Source organism: Chiroxiphia lanceolata, chromosome 1, assembly GCF_009829145.1.
Source record: "Chiroxiphia lanceolata isolate bChiLan1 chromosome 1, bChiLan1.pri, whole genome shotgun sequence".
NCBI classification, from domain to species: domain Eukaryota; kingdom Metazoa; phylum Chordata; class Aves; order Passeriformes; family Pipridae; genus Chiroxiphia; species Chiroxiphia lanceolata.
This window is the reverse complement of record NC_045637.1, coordinates 21,429,679-21,447,340: the sequence shown is the minus strand read 5'-3', so window position 1 is coordinate 21,447,340 and position 17,662 is coordinate 21,429,679. Positions and strand designations below refer to the sequence as shown.

General features: G+C 36.7%; 1 protein-coding gene across 13 annotated transcripts in view; it reads right to left on the bottom strand.

Annotated features, from left to right (window-relative positions):
* Window positions 1–3,607: 3,607 nt before the first annotated feature.
* The window catches only part of UBR5 (ubiquitin protein ligase E3 component n-recognin 5), an 85,634-nt gene continuing 71,579 nt past the window's right edge, over window positions 3,608–17,662 (bottom strand). For 9 of the 13 annotated variants that reach the window (XM_032709430.1, XM_032709439.1, XM_032709476.1 and 6 more), the window contains 18 exons: window positions 16,467–16,540; window positions 15,691–15,863; window positions 15,478–15,591; window positions 14,686–14,906; window positions 13,933–14,053; window positions 13,713–13,820; window positions 13,206–13,449; window positions 12,556–12,667; window positions 11,887–12,031; window positions 11,567–11,697; window positions 10,603–10,663; window positions 10,122–10,297; window positions 9,668–9,752; window positions 8,560–8,715; window positions 8,076–8,189; window positions 6,569–6,713; window positions 5,884–5,969; window positions 3,608–4,773 (listed from right to left, as the gene is read on the bottom strand). In XM_032709430.1, coding sequence (XP_032565321.1) covers window positions 4,561–4,773; window positions 5,884–5,969; window positions 6,569–6,713; window positions 8,076–8,189; window positions 8,560–8,715; window positions 9,668–9,752; window positions 10,122–10,297; window positions 10,603–10,663; window positions 11,567–11,697; window positions 11,887–12,031; window positions 12,556–12,667; window positions 13,206–13,449; window positions 13,713–13,820; window positions 13,933–14,053; window positions 14,686–14,906; window positions 15,478–15,591; window positions 15,691–15,863; window positions 16,467–16,540 — 2,479 coding nt within the window. In that variant the 3' untranslated portion in view covers window positions 3,608–4,560. The remainder of the gene's footprint in view (window positions 4,774–5,883; window positions 5,970–6,568; window positions 6,714–8,075; window positions 8,190–8,559; window positions 8,716–9,667; window positions 9,753–10,121; window positions 10,298–10,602; window positions 10,664–11,566; window positions 11,698–11,886; window positions 12,032–12,555; window positions 12,668–13,205; window positions 13,450–13,712; window positions 13,821–13,932; window positions 14,054–14,685; window positions 14,907–15,477; window positions 15,592–15,690; window positions 15,864–16,466; window positions 16,541–17,662) is intronic. The other 4 variants (XM_032709449.1, XM_032709484.1, XM_032709492.1 and 1 more) reach the window with 2 other exon arrangements.

Sequence of the window (17,662 nt, the reverse complement as noted above, 5' to 3'; positions counted from 1 at the left end):
TTATAAAATTCTTTTTTTATATGAAAATACCATTTCAGTCAAATAGAAAATTTTTCATTTACAAATTAAAGTCAAATCTGCTTTTCAGCTTAGTACTGTTTACTGTAGGAAAATCAATTTGTGAATAATTTCAGTATGTCTAAAGCATAAAATTCCCCTAAATCTCCTCACAGAGAAACCTTATCATAGGTTGTGGCAACAACCTATTTTCCAATAGGTTCACATGACTACAGTATTCAAGCATAGGCATTTGTGTTAGCTGCCACAGCCACTGGACAAAGGGATACTGAAGAGTTTCACCATTCTAGAAAAAAAGTCCTGAAACACCTGGGAGCAACCAAGTGCCTTGTTATACTAAAGTCTATTACTATGATAGTAACTCACGGTGATAACAGACAAAAAATACCTTTATATTAAGCCATTGGCAAAGGGGGGGAAATAGTCTTTCACAGGATTGTGTTTTAAGCAAGACATCCTCTCAAGTTATCCTCTTGGACAACTCCACAAGAAAATCCTTAAGAGATATAAAAAATTTAAAAGCCCTTCATGCTTCTCAATTTAGCAAATCTGCTAAGATACTCAAAGAACTGCAAATGAAAACCATGAAAGCAATTTCCAACTAGCAAAGGATGCATCAGAGCTCCTGATGATGCTAGGAAGTCCTGTCAGGCAAGGACTACACTGTGATGGAGGCCAGATTCCAGCTGTGAAGCCTGTTGGTGTCCTCCCCACACAGACCATGTGGGAACTTCCAGCACTGTGAGTTCAAGGACTGTAGTCACTGAAGCTTTCACATGACCCATTCACCTACCCATTTTAAATGTGTGTGGACATTCATTCCACCTCAGGGTAAGTTAATGCTACAAGTGCTGAAATGCAATAATCCAAACTTGCAGAATTTTCTATTTGACTTTGGCAGACCTGTTATTAAATAGGCAAACTGAGGAGTTCAGAAAAAAGGTCAAATCCTACACAGCTTGAAAAGAGAATCAGAGCTACTGAGCAAGGTATCTGTAGTTTGCCCTACGGAGTGGAAGCCAGAGAAATGCAAGTGTCAGTGAAGGAAGGAGTACAAACACAGAAGCAGCTCAGAATGGCATTTACAGATGCACACACAAGAGACATGGTCCACAGATCATAGGACACTATAAAAAGGGAGTTAGGGCACAGCAATGAGCATCTGAAGAGGATGAACAATCTTTCATGTGGTGTTCAGAGTGACCAAGAACCATGCTGAATTTGGGCTCCCCTGAGAAACCAACTCATGGGAGGTGGTGGTGGTGACTGGGGAACTTCTCCCACCTGCACAGCAACTACCTGCTCCCTACACACTTCTCTTCAGATCCACATGTGGAAGTAAGCTTTTGAAAAACAGCAGGTCTCTATAATTTGCACAATTGCAAAGATAAACATAGCTTAAGAGATGAGGAAAATTTCCTTTCCTCTGCTTCCCTGAATGCTGCTGTACAAGGGTATTGCTTTGGATTCACAAATTTACCGGTTTACCAGTTATCTAATGACCAAATGACTAACTTGCAGGAAGAAAAGTCACTCCCAAATCAAACAGATGGGAAAGGCCACATGATGACAAGTAAGTCTATACAATTTTTCACTCCTGGAAAATTATCAAAGCTGGAGCAAGCGATTACCTCCTGTATTGGATACAGCTAAAACCAGAAACCAACACCAAGAATTAGCCATGAAGTTAGAACTACAGTGTCAGTTTTCCCTAGATTCAGATTAGGAACTACTCTAGTAGTTGATCATAACATTTTATTAGTAGCTACCTTTATCTCCTCTTTCAGCAGTTATGAACAGCTGGGGATTTAGACTATTAAAAAAGTCTAAACATTACAAAATTTTCCTTTAGCTAGTTTCTTTACCACATTTTAAGTGAACTAACAGAAGGGCTTAAGTCAAAGGGAAAGGAGGTGTATGATTTTAATAAACATTTTTCTTATTAAAATCTTGATATAGTTTAAATATACCATACAGAGGAAAAAAAGCTATTTATAAAGCTACATACACATTTCAAGTCAATGATGACAGCATAAATCATTCTAAATTCCCTCTCTGCTTATCAGAATGCCTTGTGTGTGTATATATGGTGAGCTACTGTGCTATCTGCATAACTTTTGTCTAGCTATACATTACAGGACTTAAAAAATGTTTAAGCTATATACAGAAATATATATACATATAACATATATTTATATGTTATACATACACATACACTTATATACATATACACACAATACATATATATATATACACAGTACTTTACATGTATATATGGCCTTTCATCCAAGGGCATTGGATACTTTTTAGTACATCAAGCCTCACAAAGCTTTGTGAGGGAGGGAGCTTTATTTTACAGACTGTAGATTTGATGCCTATTCTAAACAGTTTCTTTTGTTGCTTTCTATTAAGTTTACACATTTCAGTTAGAGGCGGTTTTGGAAGTAGAAATAATCACACCAGTTTGAAATCCTGGCATAAGGTGTATGTTGCTCTGTACCTTTGTAACTCACCCTCCTTAGTATTAGAGAGCAGCCATACCAAACACCTCTATCTAGATTTGTGAGGCTGTACTGCTTTTTATTTTTAATTGATACTAACATAGTAAAATCTGATAAGTTTTGAACTTAAGGTACACTGGAAAGGTACAACAGGAAATCTCAAACAGCCTCCAATCCTCCTGTATTGAAACTATCCTTTTCTAGGATGATTGATTTAGAGGAAGTATTAGTACCTGCAGAAATAATTCTACATCTATTTATTTAGTTTATCTGCAGTTTAACTACACAACCCCGAAACAGCCTTACTTAGAAAACAGAATTTTTAGCAACAATTTGGCAACTGGTGATGAGACTGTTGTACTGTACTCCATATCTCCAGCAACTAAATAAATGATGAAAACAGAGGCTTTTTTGAAAACCAGATGTAAGTAACTTCTGGTCATCCTCAGACTAGCTGACAGAAAGGAAGACCCAGTGGAGCTCTGGCAAAGGTGAGTTCAACTCGGATTTTGATGGAACATTATTTTAGTTCTTCCCAACAAAAGGAAATAAAAAAACCCCACTAACATGGACTCATGGGGTTGGAAAAGCAAGAAAGAGGGAGAACATCAGCACCACAAAAGCTCTTACCCCTTCAATACTTCAGTCTGCTAAGCTTTCAGAAATTTGTTTTGACACAGAAAAAGTATCTCCCTCCTTTTTTAATCAATTCCTATCTCTCAAAAATCTCTCAAGCCTTAGGGAAAAGAAGTCGTAGGTCAAAGACTGCCCTCCCCAAAAGCAACCAACCACTTCAAAAGTGAACATAAAATGCAGTTTGAGAATTTTATTCTAACCTAATTACCTTGAGATTTTTCAGAACAAGCCACTTTTCCTTCAGATCAATTCTGTGAAAAGAAGGGGTTGCCTGGCCCGTTTCTTTCAGGATTCTCTGCTAACTGTAAAATGTGGGCTGAATGTCTTCTGCATGTCAATTTTTCAGCTACAAAATTCAGATTTTTAATGAACAACTATTTTTAGTGTATGCTGTTAGCTGAATTATAAATAGCTAAATAAATAAAAACTATTGTTTCCTCAGTATGACTTGGTATTTTGTCTGTAATTTCTTTATTAAAAAACTGTAACAAGATACTTAAAAAAAGGCTAGATACAAAAGAAGTTAAGCGGCTCACGAACATTGAAGTTTTCCAAAAAAATGTATCTTCAATAATCATGATCTTATAAACATTTTACAGTTACCAGAAAGTGCCCAGGCTGAGTTTACATAGTTAGATAATGGAGTACAAGTGTTGGGTTAGAACTGGTAGTGGAACAATCTCCTGACTGTCTGTTCACTGTAACAAGGATACAAAAATTTTGATTGTGAACTATGAAATACTGTGCATTGGCCTCATCATATATGTACAGGGGAAAAAAAAACCAAAACACTAAAGGTATAGGTTACATGCAAAATATTAGGGATGGTATCTGATGCACCAGAGTTCAATGCAATAGAACAAAAATTGCAATGAAAGTGGTTTCATAAGTGAACGATCCCAACTCCAGGATCTGAGCTGTCAGGAACTTTTTACAAGTTCAATATACATGATACACAACTGCAGCCAACCACAAATTAAACACCATAAAAAAAAAGTTAAAAACACAGAACATACTTAATTTTTTATTTTGAAATTCCCTACTCCCTCTATACAAGAACCTTTGCTGAAACACTTTCCACAAAGGCAGCAGTGAATTTTCAGAACATTTTACATATTTTCCCTCAGCAAAAAGATAAATCACAGTGTAAATTATATTGTTCTGCTGTCATCTTTGGCTGGGGTTAGGCAAAGGAGTTATTGACTAGCAAACTGTTGCAATCACAAATTGCTAGTGCTCCTTAGGCCTTTACATTACAAATTTAGTACAGGAATGTTTGCATTTAAATCTTTAAAGTACCACCAGGGGTATGACAGCATTAACTTTCATAAACTTTTATAGACAAATGGAAAAATCTACAAAACTTAGCTAGTAATATTACACAGCAATACACACTTTTTATACTCTACACAAAACCAAAATTCTTGGTCTTAATGGCGAGTAACAATTTTTGTTTCAAAATCTGCTTAGAGGAATAGAGTGGGACATAAAGGCGAGAAATGCAAGTGTTTGCTGTAGGAAGATGTTGGTCATCTGGTGGCCTTATTGTGATGGATGGCATAGGCTGGAATCCCTCCTCACTGGCAGGCAATGATGGACTTGAGGTCCAAAAGTAAACCTGGAAAAAGAAGATGGCATTTAAAATTATGCTGTACAAGGCTGAAATTCATACTGCCCACATGTTGCGTAGGGAATAGGTTAAAAAAGAACTGCACAGTCACAGCAAGTTTGATCACACTACATTCTCTTCAATATGCCAGCTAGACTCTGTAGTCATGCTCCATGCTTCTGTAGTAACTTTCTTCCCATTCCTTCCTCAACTGCTCATTGTTAAAACTAATAAAAGCAGCACTCAACATTATCCTGTATCAACAAATCCTCACTAAATGAAATGTCCCCAAATCATCTGGGAAGGTGGTGACTGCCATCCATATAAAATGCATCAGAAATCTCTTGCAAACCAATCAGTGACTACAGAATGTAGTACTGGTACAGACAAAAGGTGGCAACAGGGAGTATTTATTGTCTCAAGTGTGAAATACTGACTTGCAGAGCTGAGTCACCACCAAAGAGTAACCACAGACACTCCTTAAAATATGTGTTTTAGAGTTTCCAGTTTTCAGAGCAGTCCTTGTTCCTATTTAGTAGACTGTAAGGGAGAGATAGTACTTTAAGTAGTAGAAAGTTAAAAGCAGACAGTTTTAGGAAGCGTACAATTAATACAATTTACAGGCAAGTTTTAAAAAATTAAACTCCCTGAACAGTATCTTGTTCTTTCATGCTTCTCATCAGCCTATTCCCAGAGGCCTTTGAGAAGGACATAGTATCATTACTGACATCTTCCAGGGAGGACACACATATTGCCCTTGGGAGACACAGAGGCCAGATGAGTACACGATCCATAAAGAGAACTCAACCTCAAAACCCTACTAGCCCACAACACAGTTGAGTAACCACAGTTAGTCAGCTTAAGAACAACTGTGCAGACTAAAACTGTGCTTCCATAAGAGACCAATAATTATGGATAAGGACACACCATGCTTACTTTCAGTTGCAAGAAGGTTTAGGATTCACACCTCATTTCCAGGACTGACAGTCTAACCCACCCTACTACTCTGCTCTGCTATCTTAACTCTTGTAAAAAATCTCTAATTACAGTTAAAAACAGTAATGATGCCACAGTTACTCCAATTTTTCTGCACGTTTCCATTGGGAATGAGCAACTTACTAGATCTTGTCTTTCTGTCATACTCATCTTCTCAACTATGGACCAAAACCAACGCTTGAATTGCAAAAGCTTCTCAGCATTTTCTCCTGTGTGAAATAAAAAAGATACACAATTCAGCTGGTACACTGGACAATAACATTAAGAGATACATTTTACATGTGCTGCAAGTTGGATCTCAGCTACAAGCACATTCATAAAGTCCTTATATTGGAGACGCTAATAATTTCAAAGCTAATACACGTACCTTTGAATGCCAGGCTAACTCTGACATACCTCAGTACAGCTCCCACCTCTCCCTCCCAAAAAGCCTAACTACAGTTAAATGCAGTTTAAAAATTATGTAAGAAATATTAGACTTGCATCCATCCCACTTAGAGTCCTAAAGTTAGGTCATAATTTTCACAAGAAAGATATACTACCAATAATACAATCCTTGTATTTAACATCATGTGACAGCAAAGCTGGAAAATGTGCTTTCCCCACCCTCTCCTAATTGACAGTAAATATTTTCAAAGGACTGTAAAAAACCCCAAAAAAACCAAGTAATAATTTTATTACAGGTTTCATTGACTTACTAACTAATGTCAAATTTGAAGAAGTAGTTCAATGCCAGTAACTACTCCACACAGAACAAACAGTGTTAAGTTATCCGTGCAATTCTATTTATGAGTAAGTTATTTCATACCTGACTCATCGTTGAAAGAGGTAAAGCTGATTAGCATTTGCACATTTACTTCACCACAGCCATTTACCAAAAGTCTGAAATCTTCTGCTGTCAAATCTTCTAATGAATTCTTTGGAAGTACATCCAGGAGACCCTTCCTCATTGCCTTAAGTGAAAACCACAAGATGCACGTTGTAAACATATAACTTTAGGACTGACTTCAAATGCATTAATGAAAAGTTTCATGTGAAATCTGCCATTAACTCAAAACTCATTCTCTGAGCTGTTCTTTTCTTTCAAAGCTTTATCATCTGTGATGCAAATTTTCTGAAACAAAGAACTGCACCAATCTGCTAAACCCTAGGTACTACAGCAAAAGAAAGCAGTAGTGGTTTGAGCTAATATTTCACCAGGAGCAGAAGCACATGCGCTCTCTAATGCCAAAAAGTTCAGGTACTTTGCTGAGCTGTGCTGAATCTCATAAGAATTCAAAACAAAAATGCATCTTGAATGTCCTTTCTTCTTCAGACCTGCATGCCAACTCTGCTTTAAAAATGTTACACACACACATTTGTATTCTATATTAATAAGTAATATCCTGAAAAGATTGGAAATTCCATTTTTAAAATGGAATATTATGAGTAAATTTGCTTTAGTAAAGTCCAAGTTGAATACAGGTGTAATGGTTTCCAACTCTTAAAATAAAAAAAAAAGTCAAACTATTAATATAGATAGACATGGAAATCAAGTAGCTTAATTCCAGGAACATGTTCTGTCTGTGAAAATGTTGGACCTCAACTGTACAGAGGTAATTTGTTCACTGCACAGAGGCAGTCTGCTCACTTATCTCAGATGTGCAGCAGGAAACCACAATCAGCACAAGTGACCAAGTTTACATGTAGCATCATAGGACAGACTAGACCTTCATTAACTGTCTACAAAGATATATTATTCCTTAAGTTTTATTTTAAAGGGGTTTCAAAAAGAAAATTATTTTAATATGGTTTCCTAGCCAATTTTTAGGTTTCCTGCCAGGCTAGTAATATAAGAACAAAGTTGTCTGTATCATAACTGATTTCTCCTTTTAAAACAAAGATGCAAATCAAAAGTTCAAGGCGATTTATGTAAATATTTTGAATTTTAATTTCTATCTTTGTTTATACGTATAAACAAATCAAAGGTGATACATTATTAGAACAAAGTAGCTGCCAAATACAAAGCCAAAGTTCCAAGAGCATACATGCCATTTGAGCTCAAAAAATGAACATATATACTTAACCAATGAGATCTACCATAAAAGAAATTATCTTTCACTCTATAAAAAAAAGAAATTGCTCAAAGTACTTGGTCTTCACAGTACTCCATAAATAGCTATACAATTAAGAAAAAAATAGGAAATTAAATACTTTTAATCAAGTTGAAAAGACTTCAAAAAACCTGATTAGCAATACCTAATAAAAATAATTAACTAACTGAAATCTTACAGGTTTTTTTTCTTCTTTTTAAAAACGTTCCACCAAAGACTTACATGTAGAGGCTGTTCTGCTACTACCAACATTCGGTGTTCTGCATATTCCCGGACATACTCGTATACATTCTGAGGAGTGACTGGTATATTTACACCATTGGAAATAAGTTCAACCTATGGAAAAGAAGCAAGGACCATTTAAAAGGGGGGGGAAAGGAAATGAGATTATTATAACCACGACAGTACACTACACAGTGATTTATTGATTAATATACCTCTAAAAACAAGCAAATTTACTAGTACAGGTTAGTTTTAAAGATTCCTTAGGATTGACGGTGCTAGCCAGGCTTTATGGTAGGCTCTACATCACCTTCAAGAATAAAACTCCATGCTTCAATGGAGTGTGGAGAACACTGTATTTGAATCTAGGAAAAGTAAAATGTTCTGACTGCCATCTGAGAAGAGTATGGATCATGTGTACACTACAACCTGCATAAACTGTTGAATTCTGAAACTACAGAGACACAGATTTAGCTGTGCTTACCTGCCCTCCACCCTCCTCCTTACACAGGTCTATTGCAAAGGCTAAGTCCATTGCTGCAAACACTGCATCAGCATCTGCACTCTGGGAAGCAAGGATAAGTTGCCGAAGGCTTTCATACATAACCGGATCAAAAAAAGCAAAGTCGTGCCAGTTCACCTGTAGAAAAAAGACAGGTGTTTGAAACATATCAGTTGTTTAAGAGTATATTCAAAATGATGTGATCTGTTCCTGGTTTATGCACTAGCATACAGCAGTGCATAGCCCATGCAACAAAGCATACAAACACACAGAAATAAATGCAGTCAAACTCCTATTTTCAGCCCACTTTAGAAGTTACTTTAGAATACTGGAAGGAATATATATTCAACAAGAAAAACCTGAAGAAAAGATTTAGAAGGGAATCGCTCTTGGAAGATACAAGGGGATATTCAGAGATCATTTCTGCCATTAACCCTTTTCCATTAAAGATTATACCTGTGTTGTATAACTGATTATGTGATCAAAATTGTTTTTAAGGAAAGACCTGCGGTAATAAATCTTGGTTGAAGTTTGTTACATCAGACAGAATGCCACTGACTAATACATGAGATGTGCAGCACAGTATTAGAGTTTAATGGGGCGGGGAAACATTTTTGTGAAAAGTTTAGGTAATTATTGCTCTGAATTAAATGATACCTACACCTGAGGCAAAATTTTAATTACAAATTAATGAGTTCTCTCAAATATCCGAGAGATAGAAATACTAGTATAGTATAGAAATACTTTTCTATAAGCTAAGATACTATTGTCTACTAATGTCTGTCTAACAGCGTCTCTCCTGATTGTCTCAGGAATAGAAAAAGGAAGACAACAAGCAGTTTCTGGAGAGAGTCAAAGGCTAACCTATTACAAGCCATTACATCTTAGCCAAATACCTGAATTCCAGTACATCTACTCTGTTCAAAATCTAGGAAATGAAAAAATTAGTACGCCTCAAATTAAAGATATCAATACAGTTCCAGTATCAACATTGATAGTTAATACATAAGTGGTTAAGGAAAAAAACCCAATTTTTAAAGATGAGATTTTAAGTAACTACAGGAAATTAAAATTTATATGTTCAACTTACCTTTCTGCTAAGTAGAAATTTGATTACGTGTCTATTTAACGTGATGGGACATAGTTCATTCTGCAACAAGCATAATCCTAGGATTCTGAAAATAAACGTTTGGGATTTGTTTTGATACAGCAGAAATGACACTAAAGATCTTTCAGAAAACTCACATTAAAATGTCCATATATATTTTAAGAATTAAGCTGCAGCTAGCTTTCCAGCCATATCAGTCCACAAAAGAAAATTATGGACATGCATAATTAAAAATAAATACATGAAAAATTAAAATTTAACAGGAAAAGAAACCTCAAGTTGATGTATGCAAATTCCCCACTATTTAGCTCAGGCTGAGAAATACAGAGCACAAAAAAAAAAAAGCGTTTGCCACTTGGACCATTGGTACTCTCCCTGCTCTTGTGTATGTTTGTCTTTTAAATTTTTTCGGACTAGAGAGTTAATAGGAGCATACCTGCCAATGTTTCGGAAACAGTTCAGCCTTGCGTCTGTGTTTTTACCAGGTCTTGGTGTATAAAACCCTCGTTTTCCAGGCTGGTAGAAAAGTGGTGCATTATCATCCCCATCATCTGTATCATCTAATTCCATATCTACTACACTGCGGCTGGATCCATGTCGCTTTCTATTTTCCTGGTTTGAAAGTCAGAATAGCAATTAGCAAGCTTACCTCTGGTTACTGACACACATCAACAAGCTATTTGCTACTAGACCCAAAGATTCAAGTTCCATTCGTTAAAAATTTCCATATTTCTCAATGGTAATTTTATACTTTTGACTAATTACTGTTTAATCTTTTCAAAAGAAAATAAAAAAGGTAACTCCACAAGATGATTAAACAGAACTTTGTCTTGCATGATAAAGAAAGGTTCCAGTTGCTTGCATTTTTAAAATTAACTCATACAACTGAATCGTGTATAAATTTCATTTGTTGTTACCTGCACTTTATCTGAAGAGTCTAGCAATCCAAGATCCAATATGCTGTCAGCACCATTCTCCCTTGAAGAGAGAATAAAAAGGTAGATTTAATTTCACAGAATCACAGAATCACAGAATGGTCTGGGTTGGAAGGGACCTTAAAGATCACCTATTTCCAACACCCCTGCTGTGGGCAGGGACACTTTCCACTAGACCAGACTTCTCAGAGCTCCATCCAGCCTGGCCTTCAATGCTTCCAGGTACTGAGCATCCACAACTTCTTTGGGCAACCTGTTCCAGTGCCTCACCACCCTCACAGCAAAGAACTTTTTCCTAATATCTAATCTAAACCTACACTCTTTCATTTTGAAGCCATTCCCCCTTGTCCTGTCACTGCATGCCCTTGTAGGGTCCCTTCAGGTACTGGAAGGCTGCAATTAGATCACCCCTAAGCCTTCTCTTTTCCAGGCTGTACAATCCAATTCTCTCAGCCTTTCCTTGTAGGAGAGGTGCTCCCATCCCTCTGATCAACTTGGTGGCCCTCCTCTGGACTCAGTCCAACAGGTCAGTGTCCTTCCCATGCTGAGGACCCACCCCAGAGCTGGATGCAGCACTCCAGGTGGGGTCTCCCCAAGAGAAGGGGCAGAATTTCCTCCCTCGCCCTGCTGGCCACACTGCTTTTGATGCAGCCCAGGATGTAACTGGCTTTCTGGGCTGTGAGTGCACATTGCTGGGTCATGTCCAGCCTCCCATCCACCAGCACCCCTAAGTCCTTTTTCAGCAGGGCTGCTCTTGATAAGGAATTGTCATATTTTGAAAACAGTCACAATAGATTAAACTAAAGCCAATAAGTTACTCATCCAAAGAAAAATATGTAGAATATCAAGGAATAAGCTGCATTTATCGGAGTTAGATGTAGAACAGTACTAGTTCTTTAGCCACAAAATCAGTTTTCACTTCTTATCTAAATTCTTAATACTTTACCTGCCATGTGCAATAATGAGTTCCATTGCTTCATCAACTCTTGCTCTAAGGGAATCTTCACTAGCTAGTAACAGAAGCAGCTGAGCAGGAGACAATTCCAACAACATTCCTGTGATTTTACTTGCAAATGCCTAGGGATAAAGGAATGATAGGTTTTACTGTTCTCCTCCAATTCTCTCATTTTCAAATACTGCTTTACAAAAGTTTGGGTATTTTAAATACAGATTGCATTAAATATAATTCTATTAAATACAGAATGCATTACAAGATACCTTCTAAGCTAAACAACAAATTACAAAACCAAAACCTTAAGGTCTTACTGGTTGCATTGCTTGCACTCGAGGGTAGAGCCGTTCTCCAAGGGCTTGTCTGTGTGCTGGAAGAGGGTCAGGGTCATCACTAGGATTTCCTTCTGATGCTGGTCTGAAAGGCCGTGTGTCAATGGACAGTTGTCTTCTGAAGTCCCTTAAGAGAATCAGAGCAGTTTGTATTTCAGAGGAAATATGCAAAAATCCTCTGGAACAATATCATTTGCACACAGATTCAGATTAGTGTTAGCTCTAATGCTGGAATAGTAGTGTTGCTCACAGCTGCTTGGAGAGAATGAATCAGAAACACAGAACCAAAATGAACCGAAGATTTTAATATTACTAGTATTTTGGATACAGCAGTCAGACATGCCACCAATGGCAACATTGTTTCTAAACCACCTCACAATTTCATTCTAGTATGAAAGGTTTTGTTATTGTTTTGGCAGTAAAACTGATGGCCTGTGGTTAAGACATCATCTATCAATGCTAAAGTAAGCATAATTATTCTTTAAAGAACTGGAAGTATATACTGAATTTCAAGAAATTACCCAGCAAATTGCTCCTGAAAGTGAAGAAGGCTCCCTTAACTGGAGGAAGTGAAGTACCTTTCCTGAAGATATCCAAGACAATTATTCTATTCGACAAAGTATCTTCAACAAATTAAAATTTATCACTTACCTATCCCTATCTCTCCGAGAACCAGTTCGCAAGCCACTACTTCTCCGCATTTCTCTCTCTCGCTCCCTTTCCCGATCTCTCTCTCCCCTATTTCGCAATCTCTGCATCAGACCTGAAGGGCAAAAAACCTCATAAACTTAAACATCTTTATATTTCTCTCCCCTACCTAAGTTTCAGTGTAAGGAAAGTTTCAGTTTTGGAACAGCTTGACAGACATCAATGAGACAAAACCACTTCACTTGAAGCAGTGATTGGGGTTCAGCCAAACTTAATAAAGGAACCTGAAATGTTTTTACCAACTTAAAAATGACAAAATACTTTGAGAGTTTATATATACTTTCAAAAACATAAAAACATACTTCTGGAAAGTCAGATGGAACAGCCATATTAAAATGTGTAAGCTCTTAATAGCTAAAATCTTGGCAATTATTACCTACTGGAGAAAAAGATGCTCAAAAAAAGCTGAGAGCATCTAAAGCAGACTCTTGTCTAGAGAAAAACAAGAGCTTCTTGTTTCTGAAAGCAGGGAAAAAAAAGTCATTTCCTTGCCTCAGAGACATCTCTGACACAATGCCAAGTATTTCAGTGTAAAAAAGCACCCAAGGCTCGTATGAATGTTTTCTGTAGATTAACTGTTGTGCATCACTTACTTGTATGGGTACCCTTGTTGGCATTCTGAATACAATCTAGATTTGGCAGTTTCTCGTTTGACAGAAAAGCCTGTGCAATAGCAGTATAAAAGCTTCGTGCCACACCGCTGCCTTCTCCGGGCTCATCCTTAAAAGTAACTTTCACCCTGTGTACAGCCATCGGAGTGGTGGCACACCTGCGACCAAAATGATTGTTGAGCTGCCTCATGGTCTGCTGAATTAGAAGGTCTCTGTCTCGATCAACCTATCAAGAAATAAAAAAATAGTTTTGTTTTCTTTACCAATCATCACAGAGAGAGCATTACAGCTTCATGACAAATTTCTGAACACTTCTGCATAGACTCAGAAAATACCAGTCAGACTGTGAAAAACTACAGAGTAATTAGAACACAGCTCCCAAAGTTAGGTTTAAGACACCTCTTTGCAGACTCTGAAATACAACTTTTCCTATCGAGTTACTGCAATAATTCAACTCTTAATGAAAACAAATTCAGAAGATAAACTAACATTTTTTACCTCCAACGTTAAATCTCTTGATTGCTGGTTTCTAAGTTTTTCCATCTCCCTGCGGAATTTCGACTCCTTTACTTCAAAACCACCTAATTCAGTCAAGATCTTAAAATAAAAAAAATGAACAAAACAAAACACAAACCCCAAAATTAGAATAATGAGAGAGTATCATAACTTAGCTGCAAGAGGAACTGTCCTTAAACAGAGAAGTACATACCGATCCAGGCTCTGCTCCAACATCTTCCATGAATACTCTACCGAACAACTCTAAAGAAAGGCGCCAACGTCCCAGCAACATGTCATGAGATATAACCATGCCCATGAAGCTACACTGCGGCCTGACAGGAGGAGGGAGAAATGACAGATGTGAAATCAAGTCAAATTTCAGACTCATTGTGTGTACTTCACCTTTTTCTTACCCTCTGACTTCAACTAAGTTTTTTTTCCCGATAAACAACACAGTACACTAAGTTTGTGGACAGAAGCATATGAAACTGCTTAGTTTGAGCTGAAACACATGTTTTGCATCCAAAGAGAAATTATTCTAAAAGCATGTAACCTCGCTCCTATATGGAATTCACTGTTATTGGTCTTCCTTCAATCAAGACTTTAATTTATTTTAAAAAACTGTAATTCAACATGAGTGCAGTTCAATCCCTAAGTGCATAAAGTTTGGTCAGCACCATCAGATACAGATGGCTGTCAATTACAATTGTTAAACTTAGCTACCCAGGACATCATAGTAGGTCTGCAGCAGGAAGTCAGGGAGTAAAGAATTTTGTCTATAGTTTCTGCAAATCTCTTTGAAGACTGTTCTACTCTTCACTTTAGAAACTATCATCATTTACAAACTACAAATTCAAACTAAATTAAGCTACCCTTTTTAATTTAAAAATACTTTTTCAGAGTCCCAAATATCTGTTTATCAGTTCAGAAGTATATTTCATACATTAATTTTTAACTCAACTACCTGAAAGATGTGAGAGGTGGCCCTTCACTTTCTGTCAGTCCTATCTCTGCCAACAAGCTGCTTTTCAGTTGTGCTGCAAGATCATGAGCTGAAGGCCCTGGTTTTGAACTCTCAGATTCTTCTGTAGGCACATTTTGTTCCTCCCCTTCCTTCTTTTGCCGATTTTGCATGCTCATAACATTTTTTAAGTTGGCTGCATAAGACATTTTAGTTGGAAGGACCTAAACAAGGAGAAGTAAAATTTAATTGCACTTTCAAAGCATTCCAGACAGCTTTTTTAGCACATCTATACATACATGTGTATTTTAAACCACACTAAACTGAGCACAATAACTGACCTGTTAAAACAATCTCCATAATTTCAAAAATTTAAAAAAAAATAAAAAGTCCCAAAACATTTTCCCCGCTTTATGTTTGCATTTAATATGCTTCCTATTTAATGCTCAGTCTGTAGGCAACTCAAATCTACTGGGCTACAGGGAGATTTAAATCTTTTTATCACAAATAATTATATAATTGGTGTTTCAAAATTAACTCAGGATTGTACCACAGCATTTAAAAAATTACCTGACATTTGCTATAAATCAATGATCATAAAAGTTCCTACATTTAAAAAAATAAGCATACTTTACATAAGAAAAAATCCAAGTTTTCACATGCACTGGACTTTGAAATTATCATTGTGAAAGCTACTTGGAATTCTCTCTGAAAACATTCAAGTGTCTTTTTAAGGAATGAAGGTACTAGTTTAAACTACCATATTGTTTAAAATAAAAAAAGCTTTACATTTACCTCAAGACAGTTTCTATCCACTGTAACTTCCATTAAGCATTTCCCACTGTTGGCAGAAGATGAATACAGACCTTGACTGGGTCGGCCAAACAGATCTTCTTTGCGAGCATTTGGCTGAAAAGTAACAAAAGCATTCTGGGTAAATAATATACTTCAGTTAGGAATGAAAAAGCGAACTGCAGCTTTCTTCCAGAACACCATCTCTGATATCACCTGTAATAGGTGGGGCTGGTCTGCCAGGGGGATGGCCTCTGCCAGAGGAACCTCAAAAGGATTGGGTGGAATGCAGCCGAGGAACGTCATAGAGTCTGATCGTCTGAAAAATGGATGGTTTTGGCCAGTCTCTGCTGGGAGGGAGTCCTCATCTTTGTCATTGAGCGTAGCACCTAAAGAGCAGAGAAGATTTCAAATCAGTTTTCACAATTATAAAAGCAAAGGATTTAAAACGCCGAAAATTAATATCCCTCCCTCTTAGCTATCTGATTGGAGGAGTATCTCTGCAAATTTACTTCTACAGGATGCTTCCACAAATGCTGTACCTTTATTAAGTTGTTTAGTCATCACTTTTATTCTTTTTACTATACCTAGCATTACTGAACAGGCACCCTTACACTGCATATACTTTGTTTAGGGTACACATTCTACCATTTTCAGTAGCAGTTTCACCAGATTAAAAGAAATCAGTTTAAATTCAAGTTTTAAATTTTGTCATTGTGTAGAATGATAAGTAAGGACAAAAATGCTGCAGTTTAGAGAGAAAGGAGACAAAAAAGAGGGCCCTGAACTGAGGGGCAATAAAACAGGCAATGGCAGAAGAAATGTGGGGAAGTAACAAAGGTAAGAAAAATGTAACTTTTGAAAAAATCCAACTTTAATGTAACATACACAAGTAGCAAAATTTATTCAAAGTCTCAGCTAGGTAAAGGGAAAAAACCACTAAGACAGTCTGGCATTTTGGTATGCTATTACAGGTGTTTCTGTATACTAACTTTGATTGGTGTCATCATCATTTTCGTGTTCTGAATCTTCATTGTCAAGACCCAGTTCCAAAAGTTCTCGAGTTCTTGAAAAAAAAAAAAAAAAGATAATAAAAAAGAGTCAATCACCTTGAAGAAATTATTAGCCAAAACATTTACATCTGTAGCATAATCAGGAAGTGTACTTAAAGAATTATAAATAACAAGAACGAACTCATTCTAAAATGGAAGTACTGTAGAGAACTCATTACATACTCACTCACTATGTCACTAGCACAGTTACCCTTAGAGCCACTTGGCCACCTACCAAGTTTGATCTTAAAGGTTACAGCTTCAGGCAGTGATGGATATGCTTGTTTTTAAAGACTATATCAATATAAAAATCCTAGGAACTCTGCATTAGCAGAAGAAATATGCAAGTGAATACTATTCCAAAATTTAATAATAATGTCATTGATCACATTTCAGCAGGTAAATCTGCAATCTCCCCATTAAAAAAATTGACTTCAGTGTATTATAAAAAGAATCAAGAACTTTAATTAGTATTCACTTTTGGCAGCTTATGCATTGTGAAATGAGTTCTGAAACTTGATGAAGACCAACAAAATTTCATTTGACCCAGACTACTAAAATGTCACGTAACAGAAGCAACTGACTGACTGAACCATTTATTTTTTATTAGAAAGGTCTAGGCTTTCACAGTTTTAGAAGTATTTCATGTGAATTTCACAGTTCTTTGATGATCAGTTATTTGACAGATTTCAATATGTCAGTTTTTTGGGGAAAAGCGGCTTCCAGAAGCATCATATTGCCTGGAAAAGGCTTAAAGCCGTGGCTCTAACAAATCAAGTTGGATAGTACAAAAACTTGGTTATTGTATTATATCATTCTTACTTGTGAGGAAAATCCTGTTGACCACAGCACCCTCTGGTATACATTTTGAGGTCATAACCAACCTTACATTACCAAGATAACACTGAAACTAAAGTAGCAGTCCAATATATATCTAAAATACACCTTGTATTTTAGTTACTAAATCTGTAGAGAAAATTGAAAGTTAAGTTTGACCTGCAGTATTGAAAATTAGGAACAGGAAGGGGCAAAGAGCTGCATTTATTTAACTGTTGACTAGGACTGTTCAGGTGCATTACCTAAAAGCCCAGTAAGAGATGAGAACAGATGTGGACATTTCTATGATCCTTAATTGC